At 36.4% G+C, this 20,531-nt stretch overlaps 1 protein-coding gene across 2 annotated transcripts; it reads right to left on the reverse strand.

The window, feature by feature from the left end:
• Positions 1 to 7,250: 7,250 nt before the first annotated feature.
• Positions 7,251 to 12,651, reverse strand: LOC103334196 (protein DETOXIFICATION 27-like). 2 transcript variants are annotated; one of them, XM_008237148.3, is made up of 9 exons: positions 12,540 to 12,651; positions 12,103 to 12,438; positions 11,409 to 11,950; positions 11,225 to 11,311; positions 10,980 to 11,036; positions 8,147 to 8,385; positions 7,909 to 8,027; positions 7,669 to 7,758; positions 7,251 to 7,559 (listed from the first exon to the last, which is right to left on the reverse strand). In XM_008237148.3, exons 2-9 carry the CDS (start codon positions 12,397 to 12,399, stop codon positions 7,512 to 7,514), a joined length of 1,479 nt encoding a protein of 492 aa, XP_008235370.2. In that variant the 5' UTR covers positions 12,400 to 12,438; positions 12,540 to 12,651; the 3' UTR covers positions 7,251 to 7,511. The 2 variants fall into 2 exon arrangements, with proteins under 2 accessions (XP_008235370.2, XP_008235361.2); XM_008237139.3 differs by having other exon boundaries at positions 12,103 to 12,625.
• Between the last annotated feature and the right edge of the window lie 7,880 nt (positions 12,652 to 20,531).

Below are 20,531 nucleotides of genomic sequence, written 5' to 3' on the forward strand. Positions count from 1 at the left end.
AATAAACTTCGGTAGCAGGATTGATATGGCTTATCAATCCTGTAACGTGCTGGGCAGAAAATAAAAGAACACGCAGAGAATTATTTTACGTGGTAAAACCCCACCTCTGGGGAAAATCCACGGGACTCCTCAGTCCAACACAAATCCACTATAGAACGATGATTACAAGAAGTACTCACACACTTATCCTAGACACATTCTAGATAATGTTTACCGACTTCTTCGTAACTCAACTTCACACCTTTGGATGATCTTCGACACTCCTTATGTTGAACTCAATACTGGCCACGATTGCTTCAAGCTCACCGGAGGAAAACCGCCACCACGGTCTTGGTGCCCTCAACCGTATGAGTCACCGACGTGCATATGAATGCAATATGAATGATGAAAGGATTTGATAAATCACAAAGTAGACAAGGAACACTTGATGATTTATCTAAGAAAAATAAGAACTACAGCTTTCACAAAAACAGATTCAATATATTCAAAAACTCATGCGTTGAAAAAAGCTCATGATGAAAAGGAACAACAATCCTTTTTATTCAAAGCCAGTTTCTCTACCTGGAGAGAAACCCCACGTCACTACACTTCCAATGCAACTATAAGACCCATTCAACTAAGACTTCTAACCTGATGCAATATGAACACCCAATTAAGCTATTCAACTATGACTATTTGTTGTGAATCAATATGGGCACGAAATGAATAACGTCAAAAACCATTGAGACCACTAATACTATATAATTCGTCAACTTATGCAAGGATTGTTATTCAAGATAACAATCTTTATCAAAGAGATCAAATAGGTATCAATGAAATGTCCTTTTCAAGTCAAGGATGAAAAATAGTATTTTAACTTAAATCAAAATAGAGTCCAACTAGGAAAGTAATCTCAAGAGATAAAATCTAATCCTATTAAAAATAAGATTAAGATAAAAATACTTTGAGTGAAAAAAACTCCAACTAGGAATCCTATAATGAATGCATGATTATGTCATGATTTACCTGAAGTCAAGTTTCTCATATCGGTCAAGTCATGCCTCGGATGTATGGGGTTGAATGAGTTGTGCCAAAACATCCAGTAAACAAGTCTAGGAAATGACAATACAAATTTCGTACTAACAATCTCCCCCTTTGGCATTTCCTAGACAAAACACATATTACAACTCAAAAGAAATTACATGGGATTTAACAAATGAATTCTTATTCTAAGCTTGAAGCCCTGAATCCCTGCACATGATGAAACAACAAAACCAGTGAAGCATGTGGGAGAAGAAATGTAATTCAAAGCAGAATTACAACACAACTCCCCCTTAATTTCATAACACAATCTCTCCCCTTAATTCCATAATACAATCTCTCCCCCTTTTTGTCAGGAAATCCAAAGGGCAAAGAATGAACATAATGGAGCAAATATAAGAGGGAAAGGAAAAAAAAAAATCAGATTGCATTCCCAACATATAAAGACATAGAGAATAACCAATAAAGCATGTAAGAGGCTTTATCTTGAAAACACAGAAAATTCTTTTTTTTTTTTTTTTTTTTTTTTTTGGATAAGCGACAGGAAAATAGAGAACTAAAAAGAATAATGAGAAGTTGTTAAGAACCAAAACATACAAAAACAAAAGCAATACACTCAAGACAGAAAGCTCAAAACAATTAAGACATAAAACATACTGTAGATGCAGACCCAAAGTTCTCTTGAAAATATAATTATTTTCCATTCATAAACATGCCAAGTTTGTGAGTAAAGAATGAAAGAAGCAACAAACCCTTTGTTGTCTTGAACGCATGTGAAGCAAAGCATGTCAGGGACAAACACACGACAGCACACGAGACTCACAAACTCACAGAGAACAGTAGAGGCATACCACAGTCATGGTGAAAGATAAAAAGGCATCAAATGAGTCTACCATCAAGGAGCAAATGTGTTAAATGAACTCTTTTTCAATTAAGCACAAAAATATGTCCACACAAGACGAATCCCACCAAAGATTGCACAAACACTAAGTGCATAGTAAGTATAAGAAGATCAATTTATATATATATTTTTTAATACGAATTTAGTGGCTCACTTTATCTAGCTTTCGACATGATCCATGTAACGGATGGTCAATCAGTGTGCTTACGTCAGATGACTGGAGGCAACTGGGTGATGAAGCACCCCTGGGGAAATACTGATCCGAATCATGAAGGCTCCAAAGATAAGCAAGGATAGCAAACCATCACAACCTGTTGACTCGAACCTCGACGTTGGTTAGACAAGAGGCCCGGTTACTGAGCAATGAGTGGTTGACACCCTTTTTCTTTTTTTTTTTTTTTTAATTATTATTTTATTTTTATTTTTATAAACAGATCAAGAACTTACGCACAGTAGTGTTATGGCAATCCAAAGAGAGACAAGTGCATGATAAGAGATATTCAAAGGACTTCAAGGAAAAGAGTGTGGTGTGCAAAATAAAAATAAATAAATGGATAGATCATTTAATGCAGTTTATAATGCACCAAGACAATGGAAACCTTTGTGTGAAGCTGAGAGTGTAAGTTCTTAATATAGTGCAATGTCAGAGCCCAATCTAAGATCAACAAATACGTTCAGACAGTTACAGGATTGATACACCTTAACAATCCTTGCACGAGCTGGACAGATTTATAAACACAGAAATTAATTGAAATATCTTAAAACATGAAAGAGGCTTTGGCATGCAATAGACTCCAAATTAATCTAGAGCACATATACCTAAAGACTTTCTAAGAGTGTCAAATCGAAGATTATCCAAGGGTTTTGCAGCAATACATTTAAGATCCAAACTTTCTAAAGCAACGGGTTCATGCACAACATTAGTGGAGGAAGACATACAATTATGATTTTCCTTTTCCTCCAAACTAACTTTGTCTTAGTTGACGGCAAACAATGAAAAGAAGATAGTTTGGATAAGCGGTTTACCTCTTTCATAAGATTTGAAATCTTATGTTGGATACTTACTTTTCCACCCATGCCATGAGAATTTGAACGAACAAATTCGTTTCGAAGTTTATTGCATCTCGGTCTTATGTGCCCACGAGTTCCACAAAAGTGACAAATTGGAATAAATTTCTTGACTTCATGAGAGGCAGAAGGTTCAATAGGTGAAGTGGATTTGACAAACTTTGTTTTAGACACAGCGGAAGACTTATTACTTGGTTCAAATCCCAAGCCTCGTTTGTCACCATCTCTTTGTCCCATGCTAATCATCTTGTCAATTTTTTCTGCACCAATGGTTAAAGAAACAATCCTTTCTTTTGAATTTTTAAGTTCAAGTTCAAGGGCTTTGTTGTCAGAAGTTAGAGAAGCAATTAATTTATTCTGATCAGTCAATTTTTTCTGCAAAAACATCAATTTTTCGTTCATACCTGCACTTACCTTTTCGGAATCTGCATCAGGGGATTGAAACTCGTTTGCAATCCTGCAATTTTCCAGCTTCAGCACAGCAACTTCTTTGACGAGCTCACTATTTTGTTTATTGAGCTTCTGAGATGCAGCCAACAAATCATCATATTTGTTCATGATAAACTCAATATTTATACCTTTACAATCATCATCCTCACGTGATTCATCCAAGCTAACTGTGGTTATAAGTGCAACCGTCTTTTCATCATTCTCGCATTCCGATTCACTATCACTCCAAGTAGTATGCATTGCCTTATTCTTGCCATCCTTTTGTTTCTTTAAGGTGTTGGCACATTCCGAAGAAATGTGTCCATAGCCTTCACATTCGAAACATTTGACCTTTTCTCTTGGATTCTTTCGCTCATTTAACTCATGTAAATTTAGATCCACCATCAGTATAGTTAACAAACCTATTTTTAGAATTTATACCTTTTGAATCTCGACTCCTTGGATCCTGATTCTTGAGAAAGTTCATGAATCGTCTTGTGAGAATCGTTAATTCCTCATCACTGCAATCTTCATTTGAATGCCCATCATCTTCTTCATTCACAACCTTGAACGCAACATTTTTGCTCTTTTTAAGAGGTAGATGTTTCATCTCATAGGTTTGTATGGACCCTATGAGTTCTTGAACTTTCAAGGTGTTCAAGTCACGGATTTCTTCAATAGCCGTGATCTTTGGTTGAAACCGTTGAGGCAAGGATCTCAAAATCTTTTTCACAACTCTATCTTCTGGAATTTTTTCACCTAAACCTGAACAAGCATTCACAATTACACAAAGTTTAGCATAAAATTCAGAAAAAGTTTCATTCTCATCCATCATAAGTGTCTCAAACTGTAAAGTGTGCATTTGAAGCTTGGCTCCTTGATATCTGTTCCTTCATGAGTAACCTGCAAAATATCCCAAGCTTCCTTAGAAGTATCACAAGCACATATATATTCAAATTGATCGGAAGAGACAGCAGTAAATAAAGCATTTAACCCCTTTTGATTATTAGTGCTGTGTGTGACTTCTGCAGTGGTCCACTCTCTCTAGTTTTGAGGACTGTGGTTTCTTCATCTCCTTTTCCGATCGTCTTTGTGGGTTTAGGAAATCCATGAACCACTGTGCTCCATACACGTTCATCTAAGGACCAAAGAAACGACTTCATTTTGGCCTTCCAAGCGCCATAGTTGTTGCCATCGAAATATGGTGGATGTGCAATTGAGCCCGAGGCACGATCCATCCTAAGGTATGTTAGATCTTGCTGAGTATGTCCAGCAACCTGCTCTGATGCCAATTGAAAATACCTGCAGGATGACTCAAAATGCCTAGAGGAGGGTGAATAGGCCAATTTAAGATTCTAATCAAATAAATAAAAATAAACTTCGGTAGCAGGATTGATATGGCTTATCAATCCTGTAACGTGCTGGGCAGAAAATAAAAGAACACGCAGAGAATTATTTTACGTGGTAAAACCCCACCTCTGGGAAAATCCACGGACTCCTCATCCCAACACAAATCCACTATAGAACGATGATTACAAGAAGTACTCACACACTTATCCTAGACACATTCTAGATAATGTTTACCGACTTCTTCGTAACTCAACTTCACACCGGATGATCTTCGACACTCCTTATGTTGAACTCAATACGCCACGATTGCTTCAAGCTCACCGGAGGAAAACCGCCACCACGGTCTTGGTGCCCTCAACCGTATGAGTCACCGACGTGCATATGAATGCAATATGAATGATGAAAGGATTTGATAAATCACAAAGTAGACAAGGAACACTTGATGATTTATCTAAGAAAAATAAGAACTACAGCTTTCACAAAAACAGATTCAATATATTCAAAAACTCATGCGTTGAAAAAAGCTCATGATGAAAAGGAACAACAATCCTTTTTATTCAAAGCCAGTTTCTCTACCTGGAGAGAAACCCCACGTCACTACACTTCCAATGCAACTATAAGACCCATTCAACTAAGACTTCTAACCTGATGCAATATGAACACCCAATTAAGCTATTCAACTATGACTATTTGTTGTGAATCAATATGGGCACGAAATGAATAACGTCAAAAACCATTGAGACCACTAATACTATATAATTCGTCAACTTATGCAAGGATTGTTATTCAAGATAACAATCTTTATCAAAGAGATCAAATAGGTATCAATGAAATGTCCTTTTCAAGTCAAGGATGAAAATAGTATTTTAACTTAAATCAAAATAGAGTCCAACTAGGAAAGTAATCTCAAGAGATAAAATCTAATCCTATTAAAAATAAGATTAAGATAAAAATACTTTGAGTGAAAAAAACTCCAACTAGGAATCCTATAATGAATGCATGATTATGTCATGATTTACCTGAAGTCAAGTTTCTCATATCGGTCAAGTCATGCCTCGGATGTATGGGGTTGAATGAGTTGTGCCAAAACATCCAGTAAACAAGTCTAGGAAATGACAATACAAATTTCGTACTAACAGGTTGAATTGTCCATAGCCCATTGTTTACTCCACTTATACCATCCACAAGGATCTTCGAATTCATCTCGAGAATAATATCAATGACATTTCTGTTTAAAGCGAATTTGATTGCAGAGGCTAGCAGCCTCCTCGGCCACCAGAGCCGAGTTGCATTGGTAAGGGGATGCTAATCCGCCACAAAAGGATCCCAATTCATCTGTAGCAATCACCCCTAGCCCTGCAAAATGAGAATCATTTTTCCACGCGCCATAATTTCACAAAATTTGGCATTGGAGGTCTCCAAATTTGAGCAGTCCTAATTTGATCAGCTGAGGCTGGGCTGCCACAAATGGCACATGCGGTCTAGCCTTAGCATCTAAATATTCCATGCAGGTCTGCATTGCTTGATTAATAGTGAGATAGGGATCAATTTGGCTGCCCTTGAAGATAAAATTGCACCAAGTCTTCCATATTTCCCAGCATATGAAGCTAATACTTATAAGCAGAAGTTGAGTCTCGCTTGCTAATGCCCTGAAAATTAATAAGTCCCATGAGCCATCTGACTACAGAAGAAAAGCCCCGCATATCAACTCTATAGCTCGAAGGAGGACCAAACCACACAACATTAGTCCACGAGCATGAGAGCAATAGGTGCTCGACAATTTCCACCTCCCATCCACCAATTGGGCACGCTGGAGAGCCAAGAATTTTCCTTTTATAGAAGTTCTAGCGAGTAGAGATAGCATATAGTTGTTCTTGATGAGTTTTCATATTTTGAAATATTTGCATAATAGCCTCATCATCTATACTATTAAAAATGTCTTTCTCAATATATGCAACATAGCAGAAAATACTCGCTCTACATTTGCGGTTGCAACAGGTAGGACTCGTGCTAGTGTGAGAACCAAATATACCAAAGGATGAACCTGATCTTTCTTTTTTTTCTCCTAGCATATCATGATGCTTAGCTTATGCACTCACAACATTCACCACATTAGAAACCATAGTAAATATATCAGTAATTTTTGAATGTTTCTTTGCAACAGCTACCAGAGCTAACTGAAGTTGATGAGCAAAGCAATTAAATTAAAATAAAAACATATTCATTCTCATTTAGAATGAGTGTTTTAAGACCATTAGACTCACTTTGCATAGTACTTACCCCATCATAACCGTGCCCTCTCAACCTAGAGATGCTTAATTCATGTCTCAAAAAGAAATCATCCACGACTAACTTGAGTGAGGAAGATTTAGTATATATTTGTAACATACACAATACTTACAAAGCGCTCAATTACATAACATTTATCCACATAACGTAGTACAATGATAATTTGCTTCTTTGAAGACATGTCAGAGGATTCATCAACAAGAATGGCAAATAGCATATCGAATATAGCTGTTGCAGAAAAGAATTTCTCTTTCTCTTCTTTCTATCCATACAATCTTAATATTTGTCTTCTTAACATTCTGCTGTGACAATTTAGTATTAAAATATGAGTTGAAATCCCTATATTATATTCATAAGAAAAATACTAAGCATGCCACATTTATATATCAGATTGTGTATCACCTCCTTAATAGAGGTTGACATAACATTTTTCTTATGAATATAAATGTTTTTGCTATTTTTTGTCTGTCCACTTCAATATGTGCATGGTTGCTTTCTCAGCCTGCAAAATTAGCCCGACATAGAAATATAATGATCAATTTTGTATACGCAAAGTATAAAAGCACAATTAACAAAAACTAAGTAATGATATGAAATTCCATAGCCTCTACCTCTTTTTCCCAGTCGCATCGAACGGTGATAATGGCCAATATCAAGGTTTGGACTGCGGTCCCTCCAAAGATCATTCCAGCCCAAATTCCCTAATCGTGTTCATTTTATCACCAAATGTCAGTCCACAATAGAATTATGCATGCCAAAAACAAATGCCATGCAATAAGAACAGAAAAAGTTAAAAGAAATTGACAAATGTAAACCCAAGAAGAACCCCAATGAGACAATATAATACGTACCATAACTCCTTGGTGGAAAACCCATCCCATTAAAAACCCAAGAGGAACCCCAATGAGATAATAGCAACCCAAGTTTATGTATGCCACATAAGATTGCCAACCGGACCCCACAGCTACTCCTGTTAACCAAAAAAAAAAAAAAATCAAATAAATCTGTCAGAAAATATCAATTTTAAAACTTGAAATAAAATAAAAAATTATGTTGAAAGGTAATTGGATAGGGAAGCATTAACATTACCAGAGAGAACTGGTTGAACACTGTTGAGGAGAATTGTGAAGGCTAATAGGAGGGAGAGGCTGCTGACTTCAGTAAGTACAGCTTCACTATTTGTAAATATATAGCCGACCTCTTTGTGGAACATCATGATCAGGAGCCAGAAGAAGAGGCCAATTATAATTGATGTAACAACTGCCACTTTGGTGGCAAACTTGGCTCTCTTCCCATTCCCAGCTCCAAGCTCATTTGCAACCCTCACTCTGTTGATTTCCATCACAAAGCATTAATTAGCAACACAAATTGTAGTTAGAAATAATAAACATTTACCATTTGTTTTATATAAGCGATAGTCTAAACTACTTTTAACTAATCCAATTTATGGGGAGGAGATTCAAATTTTGGTGTAAGAGACTCACTGTCTTGACCAACTAGCCTAACTCACGCCTATGCACTTACCAATTTTAATTACAAAACCAATTTTCGTTCAATATCCATCCAAGCTCAATGGTCGCTATCTTGGATTGGTTCTTAAAATTGTCAAACGTGATAATGTTGAATTAGAAAGAAGAACAAAAATAAATAGACGAAGAAAAAGACAGGATCACACATCACAAACATATCATAGACTGCGTCTGAAATTGCAATTGTTGGGACTCCAATGATAATACTTATCCATGGGGAAGAGCAGGCAGAAAAATCCTAAAGAACAATAAAAGTCAAACACATCACATAGATGATCATCATGAACAGATGATCACCATGGACAGATGATCATCATGAGCAGCTACCCAACGTTTATTTTACTTCAAGAAGTGATATATTGGTACTTTATTCCATGCAATGGATTGGACCAAATATAATAGACGTAGTTGAATTAAAGTTGTTTACATCCTTTTTTCTACCCCACCAAGTAAAATTATTCTAGTACTCTATAACAAATCATATAGTTTATCTAAATCACATTTTTAAAACACGAAAAGAGATCTTCATTTAATTCTCAAAAGTTAAGTACTTTAACACGAAAAGAGAGATAGACATACAGATACATACGGAAGAATAACTTTCAAAAACTAATTTTATAGGCCAAAAATATAATGTCAAACTAACAAATGTGTGATCCTACAAACCTAAATATTCGTCAATGCATCATATAGCAGGACTTTGGCCAACATATCGTTTGTTTATGTGATTAAGCCTCACGTGCTTAAATTTTAAACCTACTCACCTTTAACTAAAGACGTTCCACAAAAGTTCCCAATTTTTTAATAGAAGAAAGGACGTCTTTTGACGTATCTTCATATTGATTAACTAGACTAGCAAGTCACCACTTATTTTAAAGTTGTATTGTAATTTTGAAAGTTCATCATTACAACTTAATATTTAATTATATTTTTAGTAAATTTTATAAATTTTAAATGCTGACTATAAATTCCAAACAATATAATTTTAGGACATTAAGGGCTTGTTTGGGATTATTTCTCTAAGAAACACGTATGGTTATAAGCATTTCAAAAAAAAACATTTTTATTATAAAAATATTGAAATTTTCATAAGAAATCCAAGTGTTTTCCGAAGAAGCACGTACAAGGATTTCTCCATAACGTACTTCTATGGCTCAAAAGCACTTATAAATTTTTCTATTAAATACTGTCAAAAACAATTATAGTCCATTCAGAAGCAATCCCAAACATTCCCTAAACCAACATAATAATAAGACCTTAAAATATGAGCAAAGCTATTTTCATGTGGCCTACCATATACACCAAAAACAAAGAATAACAAGATAAAATAGCTTACGATTTCTGACCATGCGGTGGAAGTACATGATCAAAATAAAATTCGAATAGGCACCAGAGAAAAAATTGTGGTGTGCATGTTTTGACAATCTAACAGATAACGCTAATTAATGGAAGCAAAATTGAAGTTTCCTACTGGGTAGGTATATTATATACATAAAGACAATCTGACAGATACACGTTTTGTTCTATGTATTTGTCCTGTCACGTCTTAGTTCATATGAGGCGTATGCTCTTTAAATCTTGGATGGCTACAATAAGAGAAGGCCTCACATTATTTTATGGACCAAATTGGTCCAAACGCTGTTCACATGATTAGCTTCTAATATGAAATTGTGACCTCGAAGCCCATCCTACTCGTGGTCCTCTTAACGGTTATCAGTGATAATAATGTTTTCCTGTCTTTTTATATATATAAAAATAAGAGAGGAGTCATCGGGTCTAGGTTTCCTTATCGTACCGTGGTAATATGAATGTACGAATGTGTGAGAAACTCATTTCCCATTTTTTAATCTAAACCAAAGTTTTGCATACAAAAATGAGTTCACATGCATATTCATATGAAAATTAGATAACATTAATCTAGGAAAGTTCAAGAATGTTGTAAAGAAAGTGGTGGAGCCTATATAAAGAAATGAAGAAAATAATATTCAAAAAGCTTAAGGATGATGTTGGAACTTAATGATGATGTTGAAAGCCATCCAATTTGCCTATAAATAGGTTTCCCATTGCTTAGCAAAATACACCAACAGAGAAGAGATGAAAGAAAGGAAGACAGAGTGTGAAATTTGAGTGTTAATGAGTTTTATATGAGAGAAAATTATGTCAGTGCAAACGCTAGAAGAGCAAATATAATTCCACTCTCAATATTCAAAAGTACTTTTTATGCACTGATTATTTTATTTTTATAACAAAGAAAAAGTTTTCTGAGATCATGGGAGAGATGCTATTTGGGAATTTGGTAGGACACGATTGGTCTGTTTGGGACCCGCCAGTAAGAACCATAAGAATATAAAAGAAAACGACAGAGAAATGTAAAGGTAGTGAAGAGGTTTTACCCAGTTCCTGCGAAAAAAGCCAGAGGAATCATCATCTCCCAGCCATTGATCGTCATGCTGCCAAGCATAAAAAGACAAATCAGTCTTTATTTCTTTTGGCAGGTAGGACACTAAATTCTATTTCAATAATGTGCAGAGCATATTTGTACACGTAGATGTTAGTCGCATCTAGAGAACTGATAAGTGCATTATTGTTTTCGACCATTGGACATGGGAAAAAAGAAATTTTAATGTACTGTTATTACCATATAGACAAAGCATCCACAGCAATCTCTGCATTCTGTAGATTCCCAGTCATCAAGATCAGTATTCTATAGTACCAATTCTCCAGGCTGTAATTTCAACAGCAAATGAGACATAATTAATTGTTAGATTAATGTCACTAATTAACCAAATAGAGAATGGAAGAGAGAGAGAGAGAGAGAGTACCAGAGCATGACACCAGAAGCAGCAGAGAGTTTAGTAAATTCCCAGAGACCAGAAAAAGCTTCCATGGAGAAACCAGCCCAAGTCAAGGGGCAACCACCACAAATAGTGTAACCCAGAAGCCCAAACACCAAAACCCACCAAGAAAAGTTTATGGTAATTGCAGTACCAATCACACCAAAGTGAAGCCTATACACAAAAAACCAGCTCACAAACACATGCACTGCAAGAGCAAGCAGAGACACCCAAGCAATCACACCTGTCTTCAGCTGGCTCTGTAAGAACCTCTGCAATGGGAACTGAAAAGCAAAGCTGAAGTGAAGTGGAATCATGGTCATGGCCACAATCCCAGATAGCTCTGCTACTTCTGTGGGTTGCCCCAAAAGCTTTAGAAATGGAGAGGCAAACAGATAGATTGGCAAAAGCAGAATACAGCACAAGAACAAAACAATCCATGATCTTTGCATGTAAACTCCAAGCATATAGTACTTCTTGGCCCCATAAGCTTGCCCACATAGTGTTTCTAAAGCACTTGCCATCCCCAGCTGGCAACACAAAGTAGAGAACATAACTTAGAACAAAAAAGCTACATAAGAGATTCGAACATTCGACAATCTGATAACATAACATGCAACATATTTAGTAGGAAAACATTCACTCTCCAAAATATAATAGCAGAAGGGATAGAGTAAAGTACCAAGAGACCAAAATCAAAACCAACTATGACATTATTGGCAATGGAGATTGCAGCAAGCTCAAGGTCACCAAGATGACCAGCAAAGGCTTGAGTTATAACCAGCATGGAATAAGACGCAACACGGCTAAAGATTGCTGGACCAACTATGTGCCACAACTTCTTTGACTCAATCCAAAATCTCCTTGCAAGAGTGCCTTGATCTTCATCATCACTATGTTCATGTTTTGATCGGACGGTTGAAGCTAAATCATCCAACAAAGGAACCTCCGCCTCCACTAGTGCACTGTTGCCTGGCATTCTGCAACTCCTTGCAGCACTTGTTTATAATTGGTTGGGCTGCAATGTCCAGAGAGAGCACAGAATTATTAATCAGAGAGTTTGGCTTTTTATATATGAAGGGGAGTAAATGTTTTTGTTTTCGCTATATAATTACTCACTACTAGTATTAGGAGGAGGGGCGGCTTTCAAATTTTAACGTTCAGCAGACAATAAGGTCAAGTGCTTCTGGGAAGACCAAGAACTTACGTAGGAATGAGGTGGTCGGATGATTGATTCACCCTCACAGCTGCAGGGGTACTAAAAGCCAATACTGTCAATACAGGACACAGTCATTGCTTACGCATTAATTTTGATTAGATAAAAAATTTATGTAATTAAGTTGTAATATTAAACAATCATTGCAGCGTTTATGTTGTTTTATTATGAGAAAAGTAGATTGGCTAAACAGAAGCAAGATTCAGTATACAGCCAAATCATTTTTCTTTTTTATATTGGAAGATACATGCGCTGAAATAGCGGCTTTTAAGCTCCTTTGATTGGCTATCTGTCGTGTTGAATTTTCTTGGAATGTGTGGTTTCAATTCTCGGTCTCGTGAATAAATTTTAATGCTATTTTGGAGAAAAATTAAGGCTATTTTGGAGAAAAATTAAGGCCAAATAACAAGCCGCTTCTCATGAACCTCAAATTTGAGAGAGCGGAGGAAATCAAATAACAGGATATCTACTACTATAGAATATGGAGATAAATAAGGAATATGGGACTTGGAGTCTAAGGGTTCAATACCTATAAAAGGCCAACTAATTTCCCAACCTAAGGGAAGGGAGGTATGATTGATTCTACTACAATATTCTTGAACGAACATTGATTTGAGCGTTGGAGTATTTTCCTGCTGGAATACCCCTCCTCGCTGGCTGATGACAATCAAAGATAGTGTCCGGCTTCTCAACATAGAATACAATATTATTTGTTGGAGGATCCAAAATTTTCCGCTCCAACATCTATAATGTAAGTGACAAATATTATCTTTGTCTTTTATGTACTTGTACACTTATGACATGTTTACTAATCCGTAATTGGATTAAAATGAATTGAATTGAGGATGAATTGAATTGAGGAGGAGTTGGATTCAGGAGAATTAGATTCCGGATTCCTAATGAAGTTGTTTACTAAACCATATGGATTGAGGGGAGTTAGATTTCATATTCCTATTAAAGTTGTTTACTAAACCATATGAAATTGGGATAAGAGTAATACTAATTACTAAAATGTCCTTGTTGTTGGGTTAAAATGGATGGCATACTTGCAATTTTGAAAATTGTGTGAGGATAAAATTGGTAAAAAAAGATAAATTCCTAATGGGTTACTTCTCCATGAATATACCACCTCCCACCCAAGAATTGAATTCCTTCGAAATCAGGAATTCAATTTTTAATTTTGTGTGGGTCCCACTTACTTTATCAATTCCTTGATGTGAAGTAAACGTAGTAATCCTCCATAATTGGAATTCAATTCCGGATGAGAATTCCAATTCCTAATTAGTAAACACACCATTAGAGTTCAAAAGACTAGAAGTTCCTGCGCAAACAAAACAGTTAATGACAATGTGGTTCCACCGTTAAGATTTTTGTCAGATCTCGCTATCATTGTCTACGTGGTACTATGGACCCCACATTTTTTTTTTTTAAATGATTAAAATATGAATAAAATATTTAAAAACCAACTAAAAAATAAGAATTTTTTTAAATTAAAAAAAAAAGAGCCCATGCCTTTCCCTTTCACTATGTTTCTTCTCTCTAGCCTCCTTCGACTAATTCTAGTCCGTGACCTCTCTTCCAAATTCCAAACCCCAAACCCCAAATCTCCTTCTCTCTCTCTCTCTCTCTCTCTCTCTCTCTCTCTCTCTCTCTCTCTCTCTCTCTCTCTCTCTGTGCGTGTGTGGGGGGATAGGTTCTATGTTACAAGCAAGGTCTAAAATATCGGTGATATTGGAAATATCGATAGTCTAAAAACACGGAAATTTCAATAGAAATATCAAGATATTATCAATATCGATAAAAATTGATTAAAAACCACGGAAATTGTAAGAAAAATTTGAAAATTTTTATTGAAACTTTGGAGGATGCTTATTTAGTCAATTATCTATTAGTTTATCACAAAAAATTGGAAGGAAATGCATTGCATGATAGATTTAACTAATTTAAGTTGATTATATAACGAGCTGACAAACACTGTGAGTGTAGAAAATATGTAGTAATTAATGAAAGAAGATTAAACACACCACAATCATTTATATATAATGATTTACTACAATATTTTACATTTTATACATTGCATGGTAAAATACATAAGTGACTTAGTACCATATAGAGTTCCTATGAGGTTCAAATTTTTCATTATCTTCATAATCTCTATGTGTAGATTAAGTGTATTGTGAAGAGTCATCAAATGATAAATCCCCAAAATAGTTTTGCATGTAATTGTTAACATGTCACCCAAAAGGGAAGGTCAAAGATTCATTCTCATGTAAAAAATTTATACTTGCAAAAAGTGTTTGTATTTATACTAGAAACGACATTCTTCCCTCTTAGGACCTCACTTTGAAAGTAGCAAGGGTAAACAGTGCAGAATGGCCCCCATGTTTATACAAATTAAGAAGAAATTGGTTTCAAGAGTCTCATTTTTATACGTCCCAAAAAAAAATTAATGATATACATGTGTGAACTTTGTCAAAGTAAGAAATGTAAGGTCCATCAGTCCTTGCATGTCCATGTCTCAATATTCAGAAGAAAAAAGAACTTACCACTTGGATGCCACAATACAAAGCAAATCAAGGATGACTAATTTTACAAGAGGAAACACCTTGAATCCCCTTTGTGTTTTTTTCCCTTTTTTTTTTCATTACATCAATATTTTCGATATTTTAGCGATATTTTAGCGATATTGTAACAAAATATTGATGAAGTGTGAGTGAAATTATCGATATCGATATTTTCCGATATTATCGTCGATATTCTTGATATTTATACGATATGTGCATGGATACATTTCAAAATATCCGTGATTCGAAAAAACGATAATATCCTCGATATTTCGTCGATATTATCAATATTTTAGACTATACAAGGATGGGTTTGGGGAATGGATGGGTTGCAATGGGGAAAGGAGGCGAGAATGGGCACGGGTCGGAGAGGATGGGAATGGGTATGGGGGCTAGGAAAAGAACCAAAGGGAGGAGGGCGATGAGTCTGGGTAGGTTGCTAGGGGAAAGGCGGGAGAGCGGAGAAGAAATCGAGGGAGGGGGGAGGTGTGACTGTGGGTGGAGAAAAAATTTGGGCTTGGGTGGGTGGGGGTTGATGGGTTCTGGGGTAAGGGGCCCAAGGTGGTTCTGGGTTTGTTTGAGAATTGGAGCTTGTGGGTGGTGGTGGTCATGGGGAATTGAGGGAGAAAAAATGTCCCGGTGGGAGGGTTTCCAGTTTGTTCGAGGGAATTTTTTTTCAAAAAAATAAAATAATTTTATTTTAATCAATTTAAAATAAATGACAAAATAAAAATGTGGGACTCATAATGCCACGTAGGCAACTAACAGCAAGATCTAACAAAAACTCTAATGGTGGAACCGCATTGTAACAAAGTTAAAAAGCCATTGCAGCTTTCTATGTGCCAAATAATCTATTATTCTTATATTGCAGTGCCTAAATGATATATGCACTCCATAGAAAACAATCATACAATCAGAATCAGTTTGGAGTGGAAATGGCTACATGAAAAGTGTCAAAAACAATATCGTAATAATTAAAATAATTAAAAAATAAAAGAAAAACATAACCAACCTTTAAAATCTGTTGAATCTTAGCAAGGAAATAGAGAGAGCTTCTGTTTTTCTTTTTTTGTTAATTTACTGAGAATAACAAGAGAATAAGGACAATATAAGAGAAAGCTCTTTAATTATGTAACAATTGCCAAGGAAGAGAGTAGATACCATATCTACCTTTTGAGAGCTGTCATCTTCCTTCATCATGGTCCTTTCGAAAGGACAACCTTTTTCCTCCAAGGAAAATTCCAGTACTAAAAAACCAGAGCACGTCGCTACTTCAAGAACAATCCAGCAACGGGCCTAGCTAGCCAGCTAATGTGAGTAGCTGGCTATATAATTATAGAATTGACTGCAGTTTCATCCCACTCTCAGGAGAAAAACTTCTATCAAACAGGGATAGTATTATTTTGCTATCCCGGTCAATAACGCTATGACAGGTCACACGGGTGATAACACTTCCACGTGACGTAGATTCTTGGCCAAGATAGCAAAATAATGTTATTCCCGTGGTAACTAAATTTTTCTCATGTTGTTTTTTCTTACAATATAACAAAAAGACTTTAAACTTCTTATAAATTACAAAACGGCCATGGATTTCTTAAAACAAACTTAACCCCGAAACCTTATAAAAAAACTCAACACTCAATAAGGCATCAAAGTAATTTAATAATCAAAATTAAATTTAATAGAGCCGGCTGTCACTTTTTGGATTTTTTTTGGGTTTGTTTATAGAAATTAAATGGTGTATGGTTTATCTGTAGTATTAGTGCTAAGAATAAATATATAACTAAATATCTCTAAAAGAAAATCAAATAAAAAACCAACACACACAAAAAAATAGAAAAATCAAATCATCGTCCCCAACCCCATTCCAATTCCCCCACCACCATCTCATCATCCTCTCTCTCTCTCTCTCTCTCGCCAAGCTAAGGGAGGAGAAGAGGTTTGCCCAGATAGTGGCGGACCCAGGCTTTTTTCCATCTGGGGGCATGAAAAACAATTTCATAGCTGACTTCTACAAAGTCTAGGTTTTTATAGCAATACAATATATATTATAACACATAATCTATTTCAACAAATTTTTAATATATGATTTTGGGCCAAAATCTAAGACTTTATATATTAGACCATATGTTTATTAAGTCTTGGGCCTTGATATTTTCAATATATAAGAGGTTTTGGGCTAAAACCTTGAAGGCTTTACTTATTTAGGATGCTGAGTGGGGATTTTGCATGCAAAATATTAGCCAAGTGACTAATTTTTATTGGCAAAGTGTTTGGCTAGATGGGTGAAGAAACCACCTAAGTGTGGGCAGCTGCCCACAGTAGGCATGTATTGGGTCAGCCAGTGGGCCCAGATCTCGTGCTGGAGATTCAGGTTGATTAGGTAGCCGTGGTGGATGGGCCGCCTGACAGCGGCGGAGGTGAGGTCCAGGGGTTGTGAAGGGTGCACCCATTCTTGGAGGAGAGTGGGTGGTACACGCAGTTGAGGATTATGGTTGGGTCGCACTCGCCACCAAGTCCGGTTGTGATTAGGCCACCGTCGTTGTCCAACACGACGACGTTTTGATGCATGTCCAGGTGGTGGAGGTCTGGGATTGATTTGGCATGAGGTTGAGGTTTAGGTGGGGGTCTGACTTGCTGGGGTTTATGCATTTGCCATTTGGATTGCAACATGAAATGAAAATGCACCAATAGGCCAACGTCAAATCGTTTGAAATGATTAATCCATGGGATGAGCTGGAGTTGCAGAGATAGGAATTAAGGGAGAGCTGGAGTTGCAGAGATAGGAATTGAGGGAGAGCTGGAATTGCGGTGTAAGAAAATTCAAGTAGAGGCCGGTTGTGTTTTGTGTGGGGCTGCGACAGAGTCAACATCCCATGTCCTGCGTGACTGCCCCTATGCTGCTCGGGTTTGGTTCAGTTCTCCTCTGGGTGAACATGGGGGCCTCAGCGCAAGCCAATCTGTGTGGGAATGGGTACAATGCGGAATAGAAATGCTCCGGCCACCAGACTTTGGCACCTTTATACACGAAACAACCTGCTATGGCACAACCGACATACAAGGCCAGAGGAGACTAGCATGGGGGCATCGATACGTCTTCAGGATTTTCTAAGAGCCAATGAAAACTCGAAACAGAACCCCATAGGTACCCAGTCCACCGCCCCTACACGTTGGCAACAGCCGCCGCAAGGCTTACTCAAAGCCAATGTTGACGGAGCATGGAAGGCAGATAGTACCGAGGGCGAGTCAGGGTGCGGGACAGCAGTGGCTCTTTCGTGGCTGGCTGCGCCCTCAAAGTTGACAATGTCTTTTCTGCTGTATAGGGTGAAGCTCTTGCAGCTAGAGCTGGAACTATTCTCGCGAAGGAAAGGGGTCTTACAAATATTGTTTTTGAGACTGATGCTCTCCAGGTCGTGATGTTCAGAGCCGGCCCTATTAAGTCATGCGTTAGAAACCAAAACCAATTCTCCTCCTTTTCAATAAAAAGTCAAGTGAACAGAAAAACAATTTAAGAATTGATAACCTGTTGGGCAAAATCAACGTGATTGATTCATCAATCTAGGGGTTTCAACCAGCAGTCGAAGCCAAAGTAAAAAAATACTTTAAAAAGGAACTGGTATTTCTTCTATCTTTTTTTCGGTCGAAATGGTATTTCTTCTATGGGTCTTGGCCATCTTGAAGAGAGCACAATTGAATGAAGGATTGTACTAATTGAAATTTTGCAATTTGGATTTTTGAAGAGGTATCAAAACTTTCGTTTAGTTTTATGTGATTATATTTGAAGGGAAAAATATGCTCCAAACCCAGATGTTATATTGTTCTCTGTTTATTAGTTAAATTATTAGAGTTGAACATTTCATGCTTGAGTGTGGTTGATCATATTTTTAATTTCTTTATTTCTATTGCCTCTAACTTCTTGTGGTGATTGTTTAGATTTTTATTGTCATTAGCTCTGTTTAATATAAAATTTTAAACTCTGGAAATCTGATAAAGACAAAAAAGAAAAATAAGACATAGCTGAAAGTCTAAAAAAATCTTTAAAAAAATATTTTCTTAAAAAATCAATGCTTAGTATATTAAAAAAAACTACAGTTTCAGTTATTAATGTGTGTACATTGGCACACTTCAGATTTTTTCCCTAGGCCTTTGAGAGCTCAAGACCGGCTCTGGTGATGTCCCTCAAGAATTCTTCTATTGATCGGTCTACCATTGGCCCAATTATGGAAGACACCAAGAGGCTTTTGTCACAGATCACTAAGGAAGGTTTTACCCACATTCATCGCACAGCAAATAGCGTGGCTCACCGCATGGCTCGACTCGCATTGCATACGTGGTATCTCTAACTTGGTTTGAGGAACCACCAGATTTTATTTCTGATGTTTTGTTTGAGGATTGTAACTATTAATTTGTCCGAGCAGCTTATTAGGGTGAGGGTTTTTCTCTACTCCGTTTCGTTGCCGCGTAGAGAAACTCATCTACCCGTTTGAAGTACTGCTGGACCTTTCTATAATCTGGGTTATCCTTCTATCAATAAATCACTATTGTTTCCTCTCAAAAAACAAGGGCTAGCTTCTAAAGAATTGAACGGAAATTGTGATATAAATACTGCTACTACGACAACCAATATAAATACTTCTAAATAAAAGCATGATAATTGTGATTGTCATACGCATGTATGTATGTGTTCAAAAGAATTAAATGGAATCCAAGTTTAATATGTTGAACACGTTTTGTTCAAAACCATTAATTTTTCTGAGTCTTTTGTCCTTATCTTTTTTTCACAAAAGGACCTTTAGTCTAGGACAATTTTGGAATTACCTTATGAAAGACAAGGGAAATGTATCATGCAAAAAATGTCTTAGAAGATTTGTCATAAAGCTTCTTGAGTATTGCGCTCTCAATCGAGGCGCTATAATTTGGATGGTAGGATGCCTTTAAAATATTCCGATAAAAATTCTTTAGTATACTTGACACAAATAATGGGATTTATGGGACGAATCCTAAATTCGTTGACAATCCTGTGTTGATTCAAAATAAAGCTCGACAGTTGCTCACCGAAGTGAGATATAATGCTTCTCACAAATTGTGGTATGCATATGGATCGTTATGTGTTCATATAAAATTATAGTTTTTAGTACGGTTGAGTGTATTAGGGACATTTCTAACGTAAATTGTGAAAAATGCCCAGATGTTGCAATAAGAGGAATACTACATCATAGTTATGGAAAGATAAGTGGATGTGTTACTTATGAGAGTTGTTACATTAAATTTGAATTTTACAAATTTAAGAATAATTATTGAGATGTAATGACTATGCTCATTTCATGGTTA

The sequence above is a fragment of the Prunus mume genome, linkage group LG1 (assembly GCF_029339155.1).
Source record: "Prunus mume cultivar Tortuosa linkage group LG1, ASM2933915v1, whole genome shotgun sequence".
In the NCBI taxonomy this organism is placed as follows: Eukaryota; Viridiplantae; Streptophyta; class Magnoliopsida; order Rosales; family Rosaceae; genus Prunus; species Prunus mume.

Coding starts and splice junctions, on each gene's coding strand:
- LOC103334196 (XM_008237148.3), bottom strand. CDS start 12,399: ATGCCAGGCAACAGTGCACTAGTGGAGGCGGAGGTTCCTTTGTTGGAT. Junction 8,386..10,979: donor GCTTTTTTCGCAGGAACTGG/GTAAAACCTCTT, acceptor GGAAATCAACAG/AGTGAGGGTTGCAAATGAGC. Junction 7,560..7,668: donor GATGCGACTGGGAAAAAGAG/GTAGAGGCTATG, acceptor CTAATTTTGCAG/GCTGAGAAAGCAACCATGCA.